Below are 21184 nucleotides of genomic sequence, written 5' to 3'. Positions count from 1 at the left end.
GGAAACATCTGAAAAAAGAAGCATGCAACGCATGTACAGATACAGTCAGCAGGATCCCTTGTATCTGCACATGCGCAGGATGCATCGTGTTACCATTCAGCACATTATAGGGATTCTGTCATCTGGATTTTAGCTACCGAGATTTTCACATCACTACATCAGTCTCCACGATTTAGTTTAAAATATACTACAGGTGAAACGCGAAAAAATTAGAATATCGTGCGAAGTTCATTTATTTCAGTGATGCAACTTAAAAGGTGAAACTAACATATGAGATATTTCAAGCCTTTATTTGGTATAATTTGGATGATTACGGCTTACAGCTTATGAAACCCCAAAGTCACCATTTTGAGGTCCCCTTTGCTCAGGGGATATGGGTTAATTAGCTGACTAGAGTGTGACACTTTGAGCCTAGAATATTGAACCTTTTCACAATATTCTAATTTTAAGCTGCATTACTGAAATAAATGAACTTTTGCACAATATTAAAGTTTTTCGAGTTTCACCTATACTCTTACCCCCATCTGTCTTGTCATTTAGGGTTAATATGCAAATTACCTCTATAAGGAGCCCAAGGGGATGTTTCACTCATCTCCTCGTTTATATTTTTTCCCCCCAGTGCACTGTAATCTCGCGCATGCGCCCTGGTTACACTGGTCCGGGCCAGCGCGGTGTCCTTGCAGCAGCGTATGCGCTGGCTGTCTGCACAAGGAGTAGTATATTTTAAACTAAATCGTAGAGACTGATGTAGTGATGTGAAAATCTTGGTAGCTAAAATCCAGGTAACAGAATCCCTTTAAGCAAAGTGGAGGAAGGGGTCACGTGAACAAGTCACATAACCACCGCCATCTGATAGATGAGGAGGATGCCAGCCTTTTCTGTTTACATCACTAATACTGGGCCAGTCAGGGTCTTCACCGTCACAGCTGGGCTAAAATACAAAGGCAGTTATGGTTGCAGGCTCAAACATAACTGTTTATGGCTTTTTTATAAATATATGTACTGTATAAACTGGAGAAATTATTCAATAGCTGGTCGTTCTTGCTCTGGGAGTCCACTGGGTGGTCCTACTCCCCGTTTGACAGCCTTCTTTGTATGTGTGTCCAGTGATAGCTGTCAGTCACTTAGTAGGACCACCCACTGGACTCCTAAAGTCAGGATGAGCAGGGATTAAGATGAACAAATTACAAGTTATACTGAATCTTTTCCAGCAAAACTATATAACAATCTGCTCAGCTCCTCCTGCTGTATAACATGCAGATTGGACTGCATGTTCATGGTGATTCCTTTGAAAAGATAATATAGGGGCTCCCTGTAGCCATCACTAGATGGTTGGAGGAAACATTAGGGGAGATTTATATTCCGTACATACCAAAAAATTGTGCATAAAAAGTTGTAAACCCAGGGTTTGCACCTTTTTAAACGGCACTTGTGCATTTTCTGAAAAGAGGAAGTGGTGCAGGGTTGTGGAATCGGTGGGGCCATCAGTTCCAGCAAATCTATTATCATTTACATCAGTTTTATGTAAAAATGAGGACTGAAATCTACTCCAGCTATCAGCTGGCATATATTACATTTTGGTCAAAGGACTACTGATGGATACTCTTAATTCATGAAGAGGCATGCACCTCATCATAAATTATTTCACTACTGCTTCATCTCCTCTTGATCTGTGAAATGTGGATTTATTGTTTTATGGTTATGTAATGTATTGTGATTTCAAAAAGGATTTGTCACTTGTTTAGGTTTTATGGTCAAGGAGTAACAGGCGTGCAGGGAACCAGAGGGCAATTGTATTAAAGTGTAACTGCCATTCTATTTTTTTATATGTTATGTATAGGGGCAGTGATACTGACCATTTTTGTAATATACTTTAATTACTGAAATAGTACATTTCTATTAGAAAAATAGCCCTAAAGTGGCCCATTTTGAGCCTTAGCAACGCACTTTTGTCTTCTGTTTACATAACGGTGGAGATTTGCTAACACTGACTGTTATGTAAACTGAAGACAGAGGAGCATTGCTAAGGCTCAAAATGGGCCACTTTTAGAGCTATTTTCTAATAGAAATATATGATTTTGGTAATTAAAGTATATTACAAAAATGGGCAGTATCACTGCCCCTATACATTATGCAAATAAAAATAGAATGGCAGTTACACTTTAAAGTGAGATTTTCAGAAATTAGCATAAGATGTGGAAATGGTATAAAAATGCTAACCATTACTTACCTATTAAATTTGCCACCTTTCGTCCTGCAGCTATTTACATTCAAGTGTCAATCACTGGCCTCAGCGGTTACGTGCCATACATGCTAGTATGACTGATGAGGCCAGTGATATACATGATGTTTTCACTGTGGGACCAGCAGGGACCACCAGACTGGTAGCACTAAAGTGCCATGGAATTGAATGCATAAGTAATGGGTATCTTTTTAATATCATTTCCTGTCCTTAGGCCAGTTTCTAAAAAATCCAGATGAGCCTACACGGTTAGAGAAGAACCCATACCTTACTCTCATAAATGGGCTTATGTAGGAGATTGTTACTAGCTACAGGAATTTCTCTGCTGCCTCATGCTGGCCTGTATACTAGCACCTTATCTCTGGTCAGGTGATCATCTTGCTCAGCCTGGTTCATTTAGGGAGGAGTTTTGATTGGTTAACCTTCCTTTAAATGTTTATGTCTTCTGTTATTTTGCTGGTGGGTATAGCAAAAGCGCAGTACATTTGTATCTGGCTTCCTCACATTCCTTGTATCCTGTTCTAGTCTGAGATTTGTAGTCCTTCTGCCTCTCACTGCTACTAGTATTACAGTATGCTCTTAGTTGTTTTACTGTCTGTTTTTTTTTTTTGAATTGTCTATGGCTGTCTTGCGGGGTTTACAATGGCTCAGGGTCAATTGCTGTTCATCGTCATTCATCTGCTCCCAACCTGTACACATCACCATCTTCAGCCTGCTCCATTGCCGGACTACCATCTCCTTCATCCATTTGCCATCATCTCTTGGTTCCTGTTTACTTCTGTGTACTTGTTTTCCACCAGTGTTGATACATGCTTGTGACTGTCTGCTTGTTATCCAGTGCAGCATTACTGTAACTCCAGAGGATGTCTTAGTACTGGAAGATGCAGTTATTACTTGGAAAAGGCTACTGCTACAGTGCCAGACTGCTGAGGACAGCGACTGACTGATATCCAGGCTCCTCACAGCTGCTGGTTCCAAACAAGACAGGAGAACCGGACCAGCGCCGCAAAGAATGGTGCTGGAGAGAGGGGTGAGGAACATGTTTCTTTTTTTTAAAATAAATTTTAACCCATTTTAGGGCTTGTTTTTAATGACTTCGGACAACCCCTTTAAATAATCACACAAACACAAGTACTGTACATGCGTAATATACTATATATAAATTAATAAATCCATAAAGAGCAGGTATTTCCTGCATGTCAGAATTTTTCCATTAAATGTGCACTGTAAATATAGAATTAGGAAAACCTTGCTATTAATAGGGAGAATCATTTTATTTGACCAAATTACCAATCAGTCTCCTTAGATGTCTTTTTATGTGATGGAAATGAAACATTACAGTGTTGCATCTGGCTCTCCAGCCGTCCCACCGACACACATTTCTGATTGACCCATTTGGGACTGGCATGCTGTCAGATAGTATTTGAGAAAGTCGTTCTTAAATTATTAAACGCTTGGCATGTATTGAATCCCCAATAAAATGATTAAGCTTGGCTTGTATGCCAAACAATAGGGGCATTGTGCTTGTACGTTTATTTGGTTATATGAAGGTATTTGCTATTTAGAAATTATAGAATATACTGTGATTTTCTGACATAATTTTTGATCAGTTTGTCATGGTTTTCAAGATCACTGCATGTTGTTGTTGAATAGGAGCATTTATTGTTAATGAAAGAAGTTATTGTACTAATCAAAGATCTGCCCACCTGTGTGTGATCATTGACTGGGACACACTTTCATCCACTGGAAGTAAATACTGACAATTTCTATTCAATGATCGCAAGCTGAGATCCTCACAATCGTGAGACATGAAAATAAAAGGCATATTAAAAAATAGCATAATGGAATTTCCAGCAGAATGCATGTTCACAAGTGTCACCCTTTAAATATAAGCAATATGCCATCAATGTTTTTTGGGGAAAATCTCATGAAATTTTGACCTTTGCAGCCAGCTATGCCGTTATGTGCAACCAGTAGGCAGATACATTGGGGAAGATTTAATAAGATTAAAGCCAGAATTCTGACTCTGTTTGTGGGGAAAACCTGGAGCACCACATTTAGGGCCCATGCACATGGCCGTATTTCGGCCCTCAAACAGCGGGTCGGCAATACATGGGCACCCGCCGCGTGCACCCCACTACGGAGTGCTTCCTTAGGTTTTCTTTCTGTGCCTTTGAACAGCAAAAAAGTAGTGCAGTCGGATGCAGATCGCGGACCCCATTCAAGTGAAAGGGTCCGCAATCCGCATGCGGCGGCCCCACGGTTGGTTCCCATGCATTGCGGACTGCAATTTGCGGATCAGCAGCATGGGCCAGGCCGGCACACGTTCGTGTGCATGAGCCCTTAGTATGATATCTTTCAGATGCTGTTTATGTCTTGCTTGATGGGGGACGGGTGGGGCTACAGGAAATACTCTGGCTTAGCAGGAAGGAGCATGGTTTAAAAGGCGACAATATGCACCAAAACTGTGGAAAAAACGGTGTTGGTTTCAGTTATGCAGGACGGGGAAAAAAAGTCTTGTCGACAGCATAAACGGAAACCACACAAATCTGTTATGCTTGTCCATAGACTTCTATTAGGATGGAGCAAAACGAAATGCCTCTTAAAAGCTTCCATTTTGCATTCCATCTGGCCATTTCGTTATATTCCGTTATAAACGGAACACATAACAGAATAGCATAATGCTAGTGCGAACCCACCCTTAGAGTGTCAGCCATTCTCAGTGGGTTTGGCCGACAATACACTAATGTCTATACGGCCCTTAGGTTTACACTGTCTAAGGCCTTATTCACACAGTCAGGCATAGTCCACACTTCAGTGGTTCCCATCAGTGATTTTTGAACCAAAACAAGGAATGGAGCCTTCATTGATTGTTCTCTGTTTTGGACCCGCACCTTGTTCTGGCTGAAAATCACTGATGGAAATCACTGACCAAACACTGAAGTGTGAACTAGGCCTCAGTGTTTGGTCAATGATTTCCATCAGTGACTGTGAGCCAAAACCAGAGATTATTGCCAAAGAGAGCAAAACTAACCCTAAAATGTTTTTCAATTATATAAATGGTAAAAAGTATAAATCTGAGTGATAAGGAGAAAGCAAAGCTATTAAATATTTTTTTCTCCACTGTATTCACTGAAGAAAATAAACTTTCAGATGAAATGCATAATGTGAAAGTTAATTCCCCATTAAAAGTGCCCTGTCTGACCCAGAAAGAAGAACAGGGGTGTCTTAAAAAGATTAAAATAGACAAATCGCCAGGACCAGATGGCATACACCCCTGTATCCTAAGGGAATTAAGTAATGTCATAGCCAGACCCTTGTTTCTGATATTTAAGGACTCTATACTGACAGGGAGTGTTCTACATGATTGGCGCATAGCAAATGTAGTGCCAATATTCAAAAAGGGTCCAAAACAGAGCCTGGAAACTATAGGCTGGTCATTTTAACATCTGTCGTGGGTAAACTGTTTGAAGGTTTTCTAAGAGATGCTATGTTAGAGCACCTCAATGAAAATAAGCAAATAACGCCATATCAGCATGGCTTCATGAGGCATCGGTCATGTCAAACTAATTTAATCAGTTTATATGAGGATGTAAATTCTAGACTTGACAGCGGCGAATCAAAAGGTTAGTATATAAAATGAAAATGCTTGGACTGGGAGAAAATGTCTGTATGTTGGTAAGTAACTGGCTCAGTGATAGAAAACAGAGGGCGGTTATTAACGGTACACACTCAGATTGGGTCACTGTCACTAGTGGGGTACCTCAGGGGTCAGTATTGGGCCCTATTCTCTTCAATATATTTATTCATAATCTTGTGGAAGGCTTGCACAGTAAAATATCATTTTTTGCAGATGACAATAAACTGTGTAAAGTAATTGACACAGAAGAGGACAGTATATCGCTACAGATGGATCTGGATAGATTGGAGGCTTGGGCAGAGAAGGGGCAGATGAGGTTTAACATTGACAAATGTAAGGTTATGCACATGGGAAGGAATAATGCAAGTCACCCGTACATACTAAATGGTAAAACACTGGGTAACACTGACATGGAAAAGGGCCTAGGAATTTTAGTGAACAGAAAAAGACAACTGAGGGGAGATCTAATTACTATGTATAAATATATCAGGGGTCAGTACAGAGATCTATCCCATCATCTATTTATCCCCAGGACTCTGACTGTGACAAGGGGACTGTGACTGTACACAAACATAAAAGAGGATTCTTTACGGTAAGAGCAGTGAGACTATGAAACTCTCTGCCTGAGGAGGTGGTGATGGGGAGTTCACTAAAAGAGTTCAAGAGGGGCCTGGACGTATTTCTGGAGTGTAATATTATTACAGGCTATAGCTACTAGAGATGGGTCATTGATCCAGGGAGTTATTCTGATTGCCTGATTGGAGTTAGGAAGGAATTTTTTCTCCTTAAGTGGGGAAAATTGGCTTCTACCTCACAGGGTTTTTTTTTTAGCCTTCCTCTGGATCAACTTGCAGGATAACAGCCCGAACTGGGTGGACAAATGTCTTTTTTTGGCCTGTTATACTAGGTTACTATGTTCAAAAATGCAGACCAAGTGTAAAATCTTTCCCTTATCCATACCTTATCTCTGTGGAGGCTCCACTCCTGGTTTTGGCTCACAATCATGGATAGAAATCACTGATTAAACACTGACTTTGGGAATATTAGACAGGGTTAGTAAATGGCTGCACTTTGTACATACATGATATACTTACACATGGCTGTATTCCCAATGACAGGTGACGTATTTGTGAATATTAAGTTTAGCGCAATTAACATCAATGAATACTTACTGAAATCTCAAACACCTCTGACGGCCCCATCTTAATTCAGTAATTACACGGTTGTAATTTTTTTCTTTTTTTTTAGTAAATCTGTAAAGTGTTTAACTGTGCAACAGCCAAAGTGATAATTCTGTCTTGTGAAGTGAACAGAAAGTCTAGCTGTTGGCAGGCAAAAGCAAGGGCTCTCTACTTGTAAGGTTTGAGAAATGTAAAAACATGCCAAATTCTCTCAGCAAATCACTATGTTTCACCACTAATGAATTAAGTATAATGTAAGGAAGATAATGCTTTGTTATAGCACGTTACTCCCCTGCTGTGCAGATAAACAAGGGCTTACACAGAAATTTGCAGAAATAAGATAAGTATATTATTATGTTTCTACCCGTTTCCAAACTGTTCTAAATCTCTGCTTCACATTTATGAACAAAAATTGAGAGAATAGACATTTATAGAATCTGCTGTGGTTGATGTTTGAAGCGCACCCTCCCCACGTTGACCACCCAAGCTTATCAGATAAAGCAACTTACATTGTTTCGCTAGCAAAAACGATATTCACTAAAAACCTTCATTTTGGATATGTGTCAACCATCTCAGTTGTTAAACATGGTTTGCAATGAAAAATGACAGTTTTAGGCCTCATTCAGACAGACATGGTGCGACCGCATTTTAGCTTTGTTAGTACAGCCCCAAGTTCCAGTCTGTTCACCTGCCTAATGACCCGAACTGAAAGCATCATAGTGACCTATGGAGCTCGGTGGTCATAGAAATGTGCAATGTTGCAGGCTTAGTGCCTTCACACAGGTCATGGCACTTGGAGGTGACTAATAGTCCTATGTATAGTACGGGATATAGTTATCCTAATGGTACACATAGAACAGAACCTCTGCAGAACCTCTTTTTGAAGAGTTAGGTGGAGATGCATGTTCACCACTGATCGGGGCATATGAGACATTTCCTTGAAGTTGTGTATTTTAATGTTTTAAAGCAGCTGGAACATAGTACTGCATAATACACACTGCAGCTGCTGAAGAGCCTCTTTTATGAAGAAGAAGGAGTACTATGTATCAGTCAGTCAGTGATTGACATCAGGGGTGGACTGGGAACTTAGAGTGGCCCTGGGAAAAAAAACAAGGCAGGGCTAACACAAGTAGGTACGGTCAGCAATACCATATTGTGGCACAATGTACTGCCCCGGCAGAGCAAAATGCAGCAAAAAATAATGTCCCAGCAGCACAAATTACTTCCCAAGAAGCCACCCCAATGTGGTGGCCAGCTCCAGCTGTCACATTCCAACCAACTCTAGTTGCCTCAGGATGGTAATACAGTTGAAGTTAGGAGTTAGGAGAGCACCTGCAGCTGCCGGCCAAGTACATAAGTGCTTAAGAGCTTTAGACCACTAGTTCTCTAGCTGGCGGCCTTCAGGTGGGCTTGGGTGGCCGCATGGGAAGTTTCCGTGTAGGTTCTATGGCCAATCCACCCCTGATTGACATTGGTGACAGACTGCATCTACGTAGCATGTCCTACGTAGCACCACTTATCTCTGTATAATCTTTAATTGCTGACATCAGTATGTGATGTTCTTGCAATATTTACAGACATTTCAGTAAAAATGTTCTATTGACATATGCTATATGGAAGATATTAGACTAGACATGCCGTCAGTGTGGTTTGGAGAGAGAACCATACCTGGGTCAAACTGGATTAGTCTTGAAGAGCTTGAAGAAAAATCTTTTCCATCCACAGCACTTACTCCATTTACCTTCAAATAAAAACACTATATTAGACCTACTTTTGATATGGACGGTTTACACAATTTTCGGGCCGGTTATTTGAAACAAACGTTTGTACAAACGCTCATTCCGGATAATTGGCCTGTGTAAAGGCGCGCAGATCATGCAAAGCATTGGGTGAAATGATCTTTGGTATGGCAACTCAGTCATCATTTCTGGTCAGCAGATCGTCCTGTGTGAACGGGATCTGCTGCCCAGAAACAATGAATTTCTATGAGGATGGGTGATGGCAGTAGTCATCGCTCATCCCTATACAGTGGAGGTGATCGCTGCATGTAAATGAAGCCCTTCACCTCCACTGACTAGTAGGCACTTATCTGGAAGGAATGCTTACCTCCCATTAATTGTCTGCTCGTCAGCACAGTGTAAATATGTCTTTAGAGTGTCAAGGTGGATTTAGAATAATCGGGCAGATTATCGGGAATGATTGTTTCTGTGAACGCTCGTTCCCGACTATCTGTCTGTCTAGAGGTGCCGCTCGTTCATCGGGTAAAACTGTCATTCTTGCAGTGATCTGCTGCCCAGAAATAATGCAGCTGTATGAGGATGAGCAATTACAAGCGTGACCGCTCATCTTCATACTGTGGAGGTGATCGCTGCATGTAAATGGAGCCCTTCACTTCCTCTTAACGAGCAGCAGACTGTTGGGCGGAACACTTCCTTCCTGACAATCTGCTGGTGTAAATCCACCTTTCGTTCCTTATTTGCCTTGTGTTTAAGGTAATAATTATTTTATTTTAAATAACTAATCTGAGTAAATAAAAACAAAATAATTTAAAACCGAGGTGGCACAATGGCCCAAACTGGGCAACATCTTTTATTAAGTGGTGAGGGTCTTCCATAAACAAGCCTTTATGTTCTTCTGAACCTATGATCTTATCAGTTACATGCTGCAGTCACTAAACAGAATACCTAAGTATGAAACGAGCACATACTGCCTGAGTGTGCATTTCATATCAGCAGATACATGGACTATAGATTGTCTGTTACCTGTAGTGAAATAAAAGCAGAGTCTACAGAGTAACCCCAGCGTGTTATCTTCAAAGACACCAGTGCCTCCTTCTCACACACCTCATACATGTCCTGGAGCAACTCAACACGAGACCATTTTATTTCCAAGCTGTGAAAAATTAAAAGACCTCAGTGAAGTGATTATTGTAGGTCACACTGGTTGCTGTAGCCCTCCCAGTACAACAATTTACCTACCTCTGTATTTATTATCTATATATCTATCTACCTACGGTATCAATCTATCTATCTACCCACAGTATCAATCTATCTATCTACGGTATCTATCCACGGTATCTATCTATCTCTATAGCTGTCTCTGTTAGCCTGTCTCTTTGTCCGTCCATCCATCTTATATCAATTTATTTTGACACAATATCATTTTTCACGCTCAGTGACTGAGCCACTGGGTGCATAGAAATAGAAAGTGCAGAATTAGTTTTTCTTGAAGTACCACTCGCATTTTAGTCGGTATTCTACAGGAAATGTGCATTCCTTAAGACTGAAGTATACGGAGACATGTGTCGCACAACAGCAAATAGCAGAAAAGTTGAAACTGAACTGTTAAAGTCAATGGAGTGAAAATCTTGCGCGACCTGCGAGACAGAAAATCCACCAGGTCTGGATTCTTTGCATCTGGCGTCTCGCAGTCACCATTGCCAATCATTAGATGCTATGACACATGTCTCTGTATAGCCCTGGCCTAAAGGTCACAACGAAACAGACATTTTGTTAGCAGTTCTCCTGTCCTTTGATTTGGCCCTAAAGCGTAGGACAAGAGGGACATCTACTGGTGAAATGTGACATTGCTAAGTACCACAGCTGGATATAGATTTCAAGTATTAAAACAATTTACAGATCTATTTTTAGGGATGGATTTAACGGATTAAGCACATCGCATAATACTTAAATCTCATTGATCTACAACACTCATATTAATTTGCAATGAATATGCAATGGACAAAAAAAGGTCAAATGATTTTCTGCCGCCTGGTACATTTTACATTTGTTTTTTGAATATGCCTGTATAGTGTATAGATAAAAAGGGGGAATGAGATTCCCTTTTTATGTCCTATTTACTGGCTTAACACGGTAGAAATATATATATTTTTACTTGTATAATGTGTAATTAAAAAAATAGGCGTCAGCTCCGCCATATGCTGTAAGTCCTCAGCCAAGATGCTGCACTCACAAGGTCGGGCTGCTCCACCAGAGTACTAGAGGATCCCCCGGTGGGCCCAAGCTCTGACACAACAAAGGACCCCTAACTAAACAGGGCCCCTCGGGTCTAGCAGAAGGCAGTTCTATTCTCAGGAATAAGAATATGGTTGGACATACGATTTGTACAGCCGCACACAGGCCCAGTACGAAAAGGATTCTTCCACCATTTTATCGAGACAACCCCGATGGATGACTTTTTGTCATTCAGTATTAAACCGTTACATTCATACTACTGTGAAAGACCTAATGTACACCACAGTTGGCAGTATACTCCTGCAATTCACTAAAATGGTATCTGGTCATATACTTCTATGGTGCATGAAATATTTCCAAATGTGTTATTTTACATCTGCCTGGCATAACAGCTAGACCACCCCTCCACTATCCTAGACCAAAAAGGAAAGCTGGCATTAACTCCTTCACTACACAAGACTATCTAGGAAGCTGACAATAAACCCGTTAATACTACAGACCACCAGGGAACTGAGAGGTTGTGTTTGCTGACTTGTGCACATCCATATTTATAGAAATCTGGCTCTTCCATATTTTGCTGTATTCTTCACAGGCAAGTGAACTCAACATCACAATCTGGAGCTAGTGTTTCAGTGGGCTATAAAGATGATTTTGGCAAAATTGTAAATGATGGTTGATTATCGTTGTGACTTACATTTGAGGTGCAGCTCTGTTGCCAGATGGATCTGTAACTTCAAATTCCACTGAATCCTCATAGACGTCAACTGATGGGTTCACTACGTACAATAAAGATTTGCTGCTCAAGTCCTTCTGCGTGAATTGGTCTGAAATAAAATCGCCTGGGAAGACAATTGTTGATTCCCTATTATAATTTAGTTTTGTCCCAAAATAATTGCTTAAAGGGGTGCTCTGGTGTGATAATTTTAAACAAACAAAAGGGAAGGAGATGTAAAAAATACCCAGTGGCAAGTACTTATGCCATTGCCCCCCACTGTTTATGTACAGCTCGTGTTCTGGTTCTCTCTCCTTTCCATTGATTGGCTGAGCACGCAGTCCTCTGTTTGCGGTGTGTGGCGCCTGATCCCTGTGCCCCAGGGATCAGAGCAGCAGGGGGAGCAGTAAGGTGAGTGCTAAGTTTGCTATTTTTGCCATATTTGACCCCATTTCTATTTATTTTATTTAACCCCTTAAGGACCTGGCAATTTTCAATTTTTTTTTACCTCCAGCCTTCCCAAAGCCATAACTTTTTTATTTTTCCATTCACATAGTTTTTGTGGGACAATTTGTAATTTCTAATGGAACCATTTACCGTTGCATACAGTGTAGTGGGAAGCAGGGGAAAAACAATTCCGCAACCATTTTGTTTTTACAGCGTTTTCCTGTGCTGTAAAACTGACTTTTTAATTTCATTCTACTGGTCAGAATGATTACAACTATCCCACATATATATAGTTTTCTTGTGTTTTAATACTGAAAAAAAAAATCTTTGGAAATTTTTTTTTTCTTTGCATCACCATATTCTTACGCCCAGAAGTTTTTAGTCAATTTTTTTGTGGGAGGCGAAGACCAAAAAACCGCGAATCAGCCATTTGGCCTTTTTTTCTATTTTGCCGTTTGCCGCATGGGATAAATATTTTTATATTAGTATTATAATATTACAGGCATTTTTGCACTTGACAATGCCCATTATGTTTATTTTTTTATTGTTTATGTATCTTTATTTTAATTTTGGAGAAAGGGTGGTGATTTGAAATTGTATATTTTTTGAATACCTTTAAACACTTTTTTTTTTACTTTTTAATAATTCCCCTAGGGAACTTGAACAAGGTGCACGGCTGCGTTCTCCCAGGTTTTGACCTCTCCGGTGCCATGGTCACATTCGACCACAGCATCTGAAGGGTTAAATGTGTGCAATCAATGTTATCGTCAATCACATACATTAGCTCTGGGTGTCTGCTGTTTAAATATATGCCATATATATTGCGAGTGGGCGCCATATTTGAATACTCGACCACCAACGTATATTTGGGTACTGCGGTTGGGAATAAGTTAAAATTAACACACCAGAATACCAGTTTACAGTAGATGATTTACAAGTATTATATTATGCTGGGATTATATAATCCAATAGTATAAAGTAGGCATAGACAAAATGCTATCTAAACAGTATTAAACAGTATTATACATTGAAAGATATCATTTTACATATATCGCATTAAAAGGGGTTTCAGGGGAGAATTAAAATAAATGGACCAGAACAGGAAACAAAAAAGAAGCATTACCTCTACCAATCCTCCACCACTGCTGTTCCACTGTTGCTCTGCTTCCAGCTGCTAGCACTTCTGCAATATCCAGTCCCCATAGATCTCTGTGCTTTTATTGTGTCAAATTGTATATATGTAAATGAGGCAAGTAAGAAGCCCAAGGAGCTGTTATTAATGTTTCCGGAGCCCAGCCACGCCCACTGTAAAGGAGCCCAGCACCGCCCCGCATACTCCGAATCTCCTCCTTGCTCCCCGATGTCACAAAGCTAGAGCGCCATAATCTCGCGATGCGCGAGCTAGCGCATGTGCAGTGTCGGCATAGTGTTCCTTCCCTGTGCTGGCATCAGCCTCAGGGAATGAACTGCGCATGTGCTAGCTCGCACATCGCGAGATTTCGGCGCTCTAGCTTTGTGATGTCGGGGAGCAAGGAGGAGATTCGGAGGATGCGGGGCGGTGCTGGGCTCCTTCACAGTGAGCGTGGCTGGGCTCAGAGTCAGAGAACGCTGGACTCATCTCTGAAGCATGGAGGAGACAGGACTCATCTAAGGTTAATTTACATATCTATAAAATAGTTTTTTGACACAATAAAAGCACACAGAGCTATGGGGACTGGTAATTGCGGATGTGCTAGCGGCGATCTAGCAGCCCATGTCCTCAGCTCTATACCCAAAATCCAGGTGACAGGTTCCCTTTAAGGCTATTGATTGGCTGAGCAGTTTTTTTCCGGCATTTCTGCAGTGCCAAACAAGGACAGGAAGTAAAGTGCAGCTGAGACGGAGGCAGTGCTGGAACAGCAGTGGTGGAGGATCAGTGGAGGTGAGTAATGCTTAGGCCAAGTTCACACTTCAGTTATATGGTCAGTTATTTCCATCAGTTATTAGGAGAGAAAACTAGGAGTGGGTGAAGAACACAGAACAAGTGCAAATCTTTCCATTATGCCTTATCTATGAGTAGGCTTCACTACTGGTTTTGGCTCACAATAACTGATGGAAATGACTGACCAAATAACTGAAGTGTGAACTTGGACTTACTCCCTGCAAAACTGGTTTAATATAAAAACTTTTTATTTTGAGCTTACCTGATACAACATTCTCCAGGTATCCCCTTTGAGGAGCTCTTAATATTTTAAAGATAATTTTTTCCTCCTCTGTCCCTGGATCAATAGCCTTTATTTCTCTAGATGTTATGTAGATTCCATAGCGACCATCATCGAGAAGTTGAATTTGTGCTGCACAGTAAAGGTGGACAATTCTAGGACTGGTATCATCTGGAAAATCAACCTATGTAAACAATATTACAACCATATAAATGTTGTGTGAGTTTTATGTGATACAGTATATATTTCATTATAAAACTGGATGTTTTGATACTATAGTTGTAAGCCAAACTACAGCCAACAGCTATCTTTCACAGTTCTCCCATGACCATGCACACTGAGATAATCCCACCATGCATGCCTGTTTCAAGTTGAAGAGAAAGGGAGCTACACCCTGTAAAAATCTAACAGTCTTAAACTTTCTTTTGGACAATCAGGCTGCCACAAACAACTTCTCAGTTGATCTCATCAAAATCTGTGGGTCCAGCATTCCATATGGCTATCTTAAACGGGTTTTTCTGGGATTACTATAGTTTTTAGCAGATATGTAGTTGCTTACCTCATATTCCCTATGTTTTTTGTTTTTTTTGGACTCTCCCTGGACCCATTATCATGTAACGAATTACTGTGGGTTGTTTACATCCTGTATGTAGCACTTCCTGTATCCAACCAAACCCATGATGTACTTCTCCTTTCTCTACCACAGCTCCAGCACTTCCCCTAACAATGCCCAGCTAGTTTATAGTCCCACCCAGTTATAATTTTTTAACTGTATCACTTCTATTGTCCATTTAGGGCGTTGGTCATATGACCATGTCCATGCAACTTTTAAAGCTCTGTTTTAAACAGTTCCTTTTAAGACTGCCCAATGTACAACAATCAGTGAGTGACAACTACCTCTGTATACACACTTATCCAGTGAATGCTCTCAATCACTGATACAACCTCCCCCACGTGCAGCTGTCAATGACTGACAGCTATTTACAGACGTGGACAAAATTGTTGGTACCCTTTGGTCAATGAAAGAAAAAGTCACAATGGTCACAGAAATAACTTTAATCTGACAAAAGTAATAATAAATTAAAATTCTATAAATGTTAACCAATGAAAGTCAGACATTGTTTTTCAACCATGCTTCAACAGAATTATGTAAAAAAATAAACTCATGAAACAGGCATGGACAAAAATGATGGTACCCCTAGAAAACACAGAACATAATGTGACCAAAGGGACATGTTAATTCAAGGTGTGTCCACTAATTAGCATCACAGGTGTCTACAACCTTGTAATCAGCCATTGGGCCTATATATATGGCTCCAGGTAATCACTGTGTTGTTTGGTGATATGGTGTGTACCACACTCGACATGGACCAGAGGAAGCAAAGGAAAGAGCTGTCTCAAGAGATCAGAAAGAAAATTATAGACAAGCATGTTAAAGGTAAAGGCTATAAGACCATCTCCAAGCAACTAGATGTTCCTGTGAGTACAGTTGCACATATTATTCATAAGTTTAAGATCCATGGGACTGTAGCCAACCTCCCTGGACGTGGCCGCAGGAGGAAAATTGATGACAAATCTAAGAGACGGATAATCCGAATGGTAACAAAAGAGCCTAGAAAGACTTCTAAAGAGATTCAAGGTGAACTTCATGCTCAAGGAACATCAGTGTCAGATCGCACCATCCGTCGTTGTTTGAGCCAAAGTGGACTACATGGGAGACGACCAAGGAGGACACCATTGTTGAAAACGAATCATAAAAAAGCAAGACTGGAATATGCCAAACTACATGTTGACAAGCCACAAAGCTTCTGGGAGAATGTCCTGTGGACAGATGAGACAAAAATCGAAGTTTTTGCCAAGGCACATCAGCTGTATGTTCACAGACGAAAAAATGAAGCATATCAAGAAAAGAACACTGTCCCTACTGTGAAACATGGAGGAGGCTCTGTTATGTTCTGGGGCTGCTTTGCTGCGTCTGGCACAGGGTGTCTTGAATCTGTGCAGGGTACAATGAAATCTCAAGACTATCAAGGAATTCTAGAGAGAAATGTACTAGCCAGTGTCAGAAAGCTTGGTCTCAGTCGCAGGTCATGGGTCTTGCAACAGGACAATGACCCAAAACACACCGCTAAAAACACCCAAGAATGGCTAAGAGGAAAAAATTGGACTATTCTAAAGTGGCCTTCTATGAGCCCTGACCTCAATCCTATTGAGCATCTTTGGAAGGAGCTGAAACATGCAGTCTGGAAAAGGCACCCTTCAAACCGGACACAACTGGAGCAGTTTGCTCATGAGGAGTGGGCCAAAATACCTGCTGAGAGGCGCAGATGTCTCATTGACAGTTACAGGAAGCGTTTGATTGCAGTGATTGCCTCAAAAGGTTGCGCAACAAAATATTAAGTTAGGGGTACCATCATTTTTGTCCATGCCTGTTTCATGAGTTTATTTTTTTACATAATTCTGTTGAAGCATGGTTGAAAAACAATGTCTGACTTTCATTGGTTAACATTTATAGAATTTTAATTTATTATTACTTTTGTCAGATTAAAGTTATTTCTGTGACCATTGTGACTTTTTCTTTCATTGACCAAAGGGTACCAACAATTTTGTCCACGTCTGTATGTATACACACTTACATAGAGAATGCTATCAATCACTGATACCACCTCCTCCATGTACAGCTATCAGTGACTGATAGCTATCTATGTATACACACTTACACAGAGAATACTATCAATAACTGATAACACCTCCCCCATGTACAGCTATCAGTGACTGACAGCTATCTATATATACACACTTACACAGAGAATGCTATCAAACACTGATAACACCTCCCCTGTGTACAGCTATCTCTGTGTACATACTTACACAAAGAATGCTATCAATCACTGATAACACCTCCACCATGTACAGTATTTGATCGGTGGGGTTCCAATTCCCGGCACCCATGTCGAAAAGTTTTTTAAAAGGCCAGGGTGCTCTAAAGAGCACCATGGTCTCTTCCTAAGCCATTGATGTCACATGCCTTATTCTCAATAAAGTGTGTCCAGCGTCCTTATACACACCGGAACTCCACTACTCCACGCAACCACATCAAATGTTCAGGACAAACTAGTATCAATGTTCATTTCACCCTTATTCCACATGTCAAATCTTAGATATTACATGATCCATGATTCAATATAGAAAATATAAAATAAAACAGCCCATATGATCTATCATTGACATTAGCTTCAGGGTCTACCAGCGTCAGCATGCATTCCAATTCATGTGCCCTTGGCCGGCGTCCTTTCAATATTCAATTAATCAGTATCAGGTCAGCATGTTGCACACCGTCATGCAACATTTCGAGGGCACCCCCCCCCTTGTCATTGGTCACATGGCCTAGCCAAAGCATAGTCCCATTTAAGTGAATGTGGCTAGGTTGCAATTAGTGATGAGCGGCAGGGGCAATAATCGAATTTGTGATATTTCGCGAATATTTTGTAGAATATTCGGCGAATATTCGCGAATTCGAATATTCGTTATATTCTACATTCTTTTTTTACTCAAAAATCGGCAAGGTAATGATCGCGTAATATGCGAATATATATATAATAGTGCCATATATTTGTTTTTTAGAATATTCGTCATTTTTTTCCATCTGAAATGAACACTGTGAACAGTACACAAGCAACTTAAGCAGTGAGGGATCATGACTTCAGATGGAAAAAAATGACGAATATTCTAAAAAACTAATATATAGTATATTGAATATAGTGCTATATATGAATTTTTTAGAATATTTATAAATTTTTTCCATCTGAAGTCATGATTCCTCCCTGCTTAAGTTGCTTGTTGGCTAATGACTAAATTCCAAATATTCGCAAATTCTCGAAGTTGCGATATTCAAGATAAATATTTGCTTTTTGAATATTTGCGCAGTGAGACTATGGAACTCTCTGCCTGAGGAGGAGGTGGTAATGGTGAGTTCACTAAAAGACTTCAAGAGGGGCCTGGATGTATTTCTGGAGTGTAATAATATCACAGGTTATAGTTATTACATTTCTGGAGAAGGGTCATTGATCCAGGGAGTCTTTCTGACTGGAGTCGAGAAGAAATTTTTTCCCCTAAAATGAGTAAAATTGGATTCTACCTCTCTGTTTTTTTTTTACCTTCCTCTGGATCAACCTTGCAGGATAATAGGTTGAACTGGATGAACGGATGTCACGTTTCAGTCTTACATGGATTTTCAACTGCTTTAGTGTAACCACCGGAGAGCATGTACCATGCATAATCTGCTATCCTTACCTGTATAATGAACGGCACTGGATTCATCTGCACCTTTCCATCCATTATAAATCCTTTATTTGTTTTATCCATAACCAGAAATGTGAACTTGTCAATCTGAGCATCCTGCCCTCCATGTCTGTAGGCAACATTCATATTTTCAATATCTTTCTGGGTGAAGTTGTTCTCCTTCATTGGTGCCCCTCTTAAATATATTTGCCCATACTGGGGGCGGTTGATCATCAAAAATGTAATATTCTCCAGTGATGTATCTGGGTCAGTTGCCTGAAGAATTTCTGTGGTGATCAATGCCATAGATCCTTTCACCTGTCTAAGACCATAATTCTTGCTCAGCGTTGGAAGAGTTTTGTCTACCATCTCCACTGCTATATCCAGAGTGCCATGTTTTGTTCGCAGCCCATTGCTGACAAGGAATCTAGCAAAAAGAGGCAAGGGAGCCTTCAGCAAGTGTTCCAGTTTCACCATCTACGCAAAAGAAATGATAGCATACCTTTACTCAGGAGGTTTTCCATAAGCTTGCTTCGGCATGTTTTGAAGTCTAAGCATGAAGCTTCTAATAGCTTCCCTTTAACGAGGACCTGTCAGTTCTTCTGAATGATAAAGCCTAGCCAATTTATTTGTTCATTTTAAGAAGGAATAACAGAGGAACCGCATGATGCTCCATCACTGTCCTATTACATGGAATACATGTATGTCAGGAGAGTTGACAGATCCTCTAAGGTTGGGTTCACGCCAGTGCTACCATTTTCCATTGATCTGGTCCATCATAGGTGCAGAACAATGAAAATAGTGGAAGCATTTGATCCAGCACATAACTGAATCCTCTGAGTTATTATTTTATTATTAGATATAAAGGACAGATTTAGTACAGGGAGTTCCTGTCATGTGATTTTATGAATGCAGATTTTTGGAACAAGGGACTGATGAGAAAAGCCTGCCTTTCGTCAAACCGACCCCATTGACCAGTGGCCATCCTGTAGTTCACTCTTCGACAGAATCTGCAATGGAGGCTCCGAACACAGCCTCTGGTGCAAATGTGAACCTAGCCTTAATTTGTTACTACAAACTAATGTAAAATGAAAGACTCTTGGTCACCACAGACATAATAAAATCTAATACAACCACCACAAAGATTACATGGAATGACATGAGAAACTGCTGAGCCCCAGTCTCTTGGAGTAAATGCATATTGCATTTTATTTTATTCATTTTTTAATCTATCTTACTCATAGGAGGTAGTAGAAAGACCTCCCACAACTCATAGTAAAAACTGCCTATGGTGAAAGAGTTAAAACGTGAGAGCGAAAGACTTTGGTGCTCAGCAGGGGCCACATCTTCAATTGAACATTACAGATCCTCTGTGCTGCCTGCAGCTCCATGGTGATGGAACTGGCTACAGAGGCTGCCATCTGTCATGGAATTTGAAAAGATAAAGAGGGGAAAAAAAGCACAGGAGCAGTAAATAGTGCCAATTCTATGCAGAATCAAGCCAGCGTGTCAAAATGGAGGACATTTGCGTCTATACTTGGCATAGTGCTGCCGGCACCTGATGTCAGGGATTGCTAATCACTCGTGTCATCTGTCCAAACAAGAAGCGCCACATTCTTCTTCCAACCCAGAAGCATCAGACAATACACAGTAATATTTCTGACTAACAGAGTGCAGTAGTGGAACATAAAATCTGATCGCTCAGACACGCAATAATTGATGTTGCCCTGGCTGTTCTGGCCTTCTACCCAATACAGCCAAGGGAAGAACACCAGGTTAACAGACATGGGGGTTTCTGCCAGATTTTTTACAGCTCAAAATGTTAATTAAAAGAGTTTTAAAAATGAACACGTCTTTGTTATAGGGTCCCTAATTATATTTTCGGTTTAAAACAGCCTGGCCATACCGGCTTTATATCAATGACTTGGACTGGTGACAATCTCCTGTGAGATGACTCTGTAACACCAGGTGCAGTCGTGCCACCACCAGATGCAGGGGCTACTGAAATCATTCATTAGCATTCATACTTTATGTGTCCAATTTTCGGCTATTAATTCTTAAAGGATTATTGAGACAGGACCCCAATGCTCAGCGTTCCTCTGTGTTTTATAATAGAGAGAGTGCGCTATTATTTTATTATTAGATAGAAAGGACAGACTCCAGGCAGGGAATTCCTGTCAAGTGATTTTATGAATGCAGATTTTTGGAACTGATGAAGAAACATTAATCCGGCAGCCTAAATGTTAGCAATTTCTGTTGAAATGATGAGTGATTAGCAAAATGCTGAATAATATGATATTGTGGAGGAGAAGGTCCAAAAAGTCACAAAAATGCAATACTTCTTCAAAAGGATAACAACACTTGGATAACGTTCAATTATTCTTAGTTTGTAAAGAGGGGATCCAAGCAGAATATTTAATTATATGACCTTAGGTATTGCATTAGGCATAAGTATTGTATCAAACCTCAACAAGCATCACATTGTAAGCAGATGACTCAGGATAAA

At 40.4% G+C, this 21184-nt stretch overlaps 1 protein-coding gene across 1 annotated transcript in view; it reads right to left on the bottom strand.

Annotated features, from left to right (window-relative positions):
- FREM1 (FRAS1 related extracellular matrix 1) overlaps nt 1-21184 on the bottom strand; it is a 197898-nt gene that overhangs the window by 39230 nt on the left and 137484 nt on the right. The window contains exons 25-29 of the mRNA XM_044272263.1: nt 18691-19105; nt 14380-14581; nt 11732-11876; nt 9826-9955; nt 8732-8804 (exon numbers count right to left, since the gene is read on the bottom strand). Of these exons, the coding sequence (XP_044128198.1) occupies nt 8732-8804; nt 9826-9955; nt 11732-11876; nt 14380-14581; nt 18691-19105 (965 nt within the window). The remainder of the gene's footprint in view (nt 1-8731; nt 8805-9825; nt 9956-11731; nt 11877-14379; nt 14582-18690; nt 19106-21184) is intronic.

Source organism: Bufo gargarizans, chromosome 1 (assembly GCF_014858855.1).
Source record: "Bufo gargarizans isolate SCDJY-AF-19 chromosome 1, ASM1485885v1, whole genome shotgun sequence".
Lineage (NCBI taxonomy): Eukaryota > Metazoa > Chordata > Amphibia > Anura > Bufonidae > Bufo > Bufo gargarizans.
Note: the sequence above shows the minus strand (reverse complement) of the source record. Positions and strands in the feature narration are given on the sequence as shown.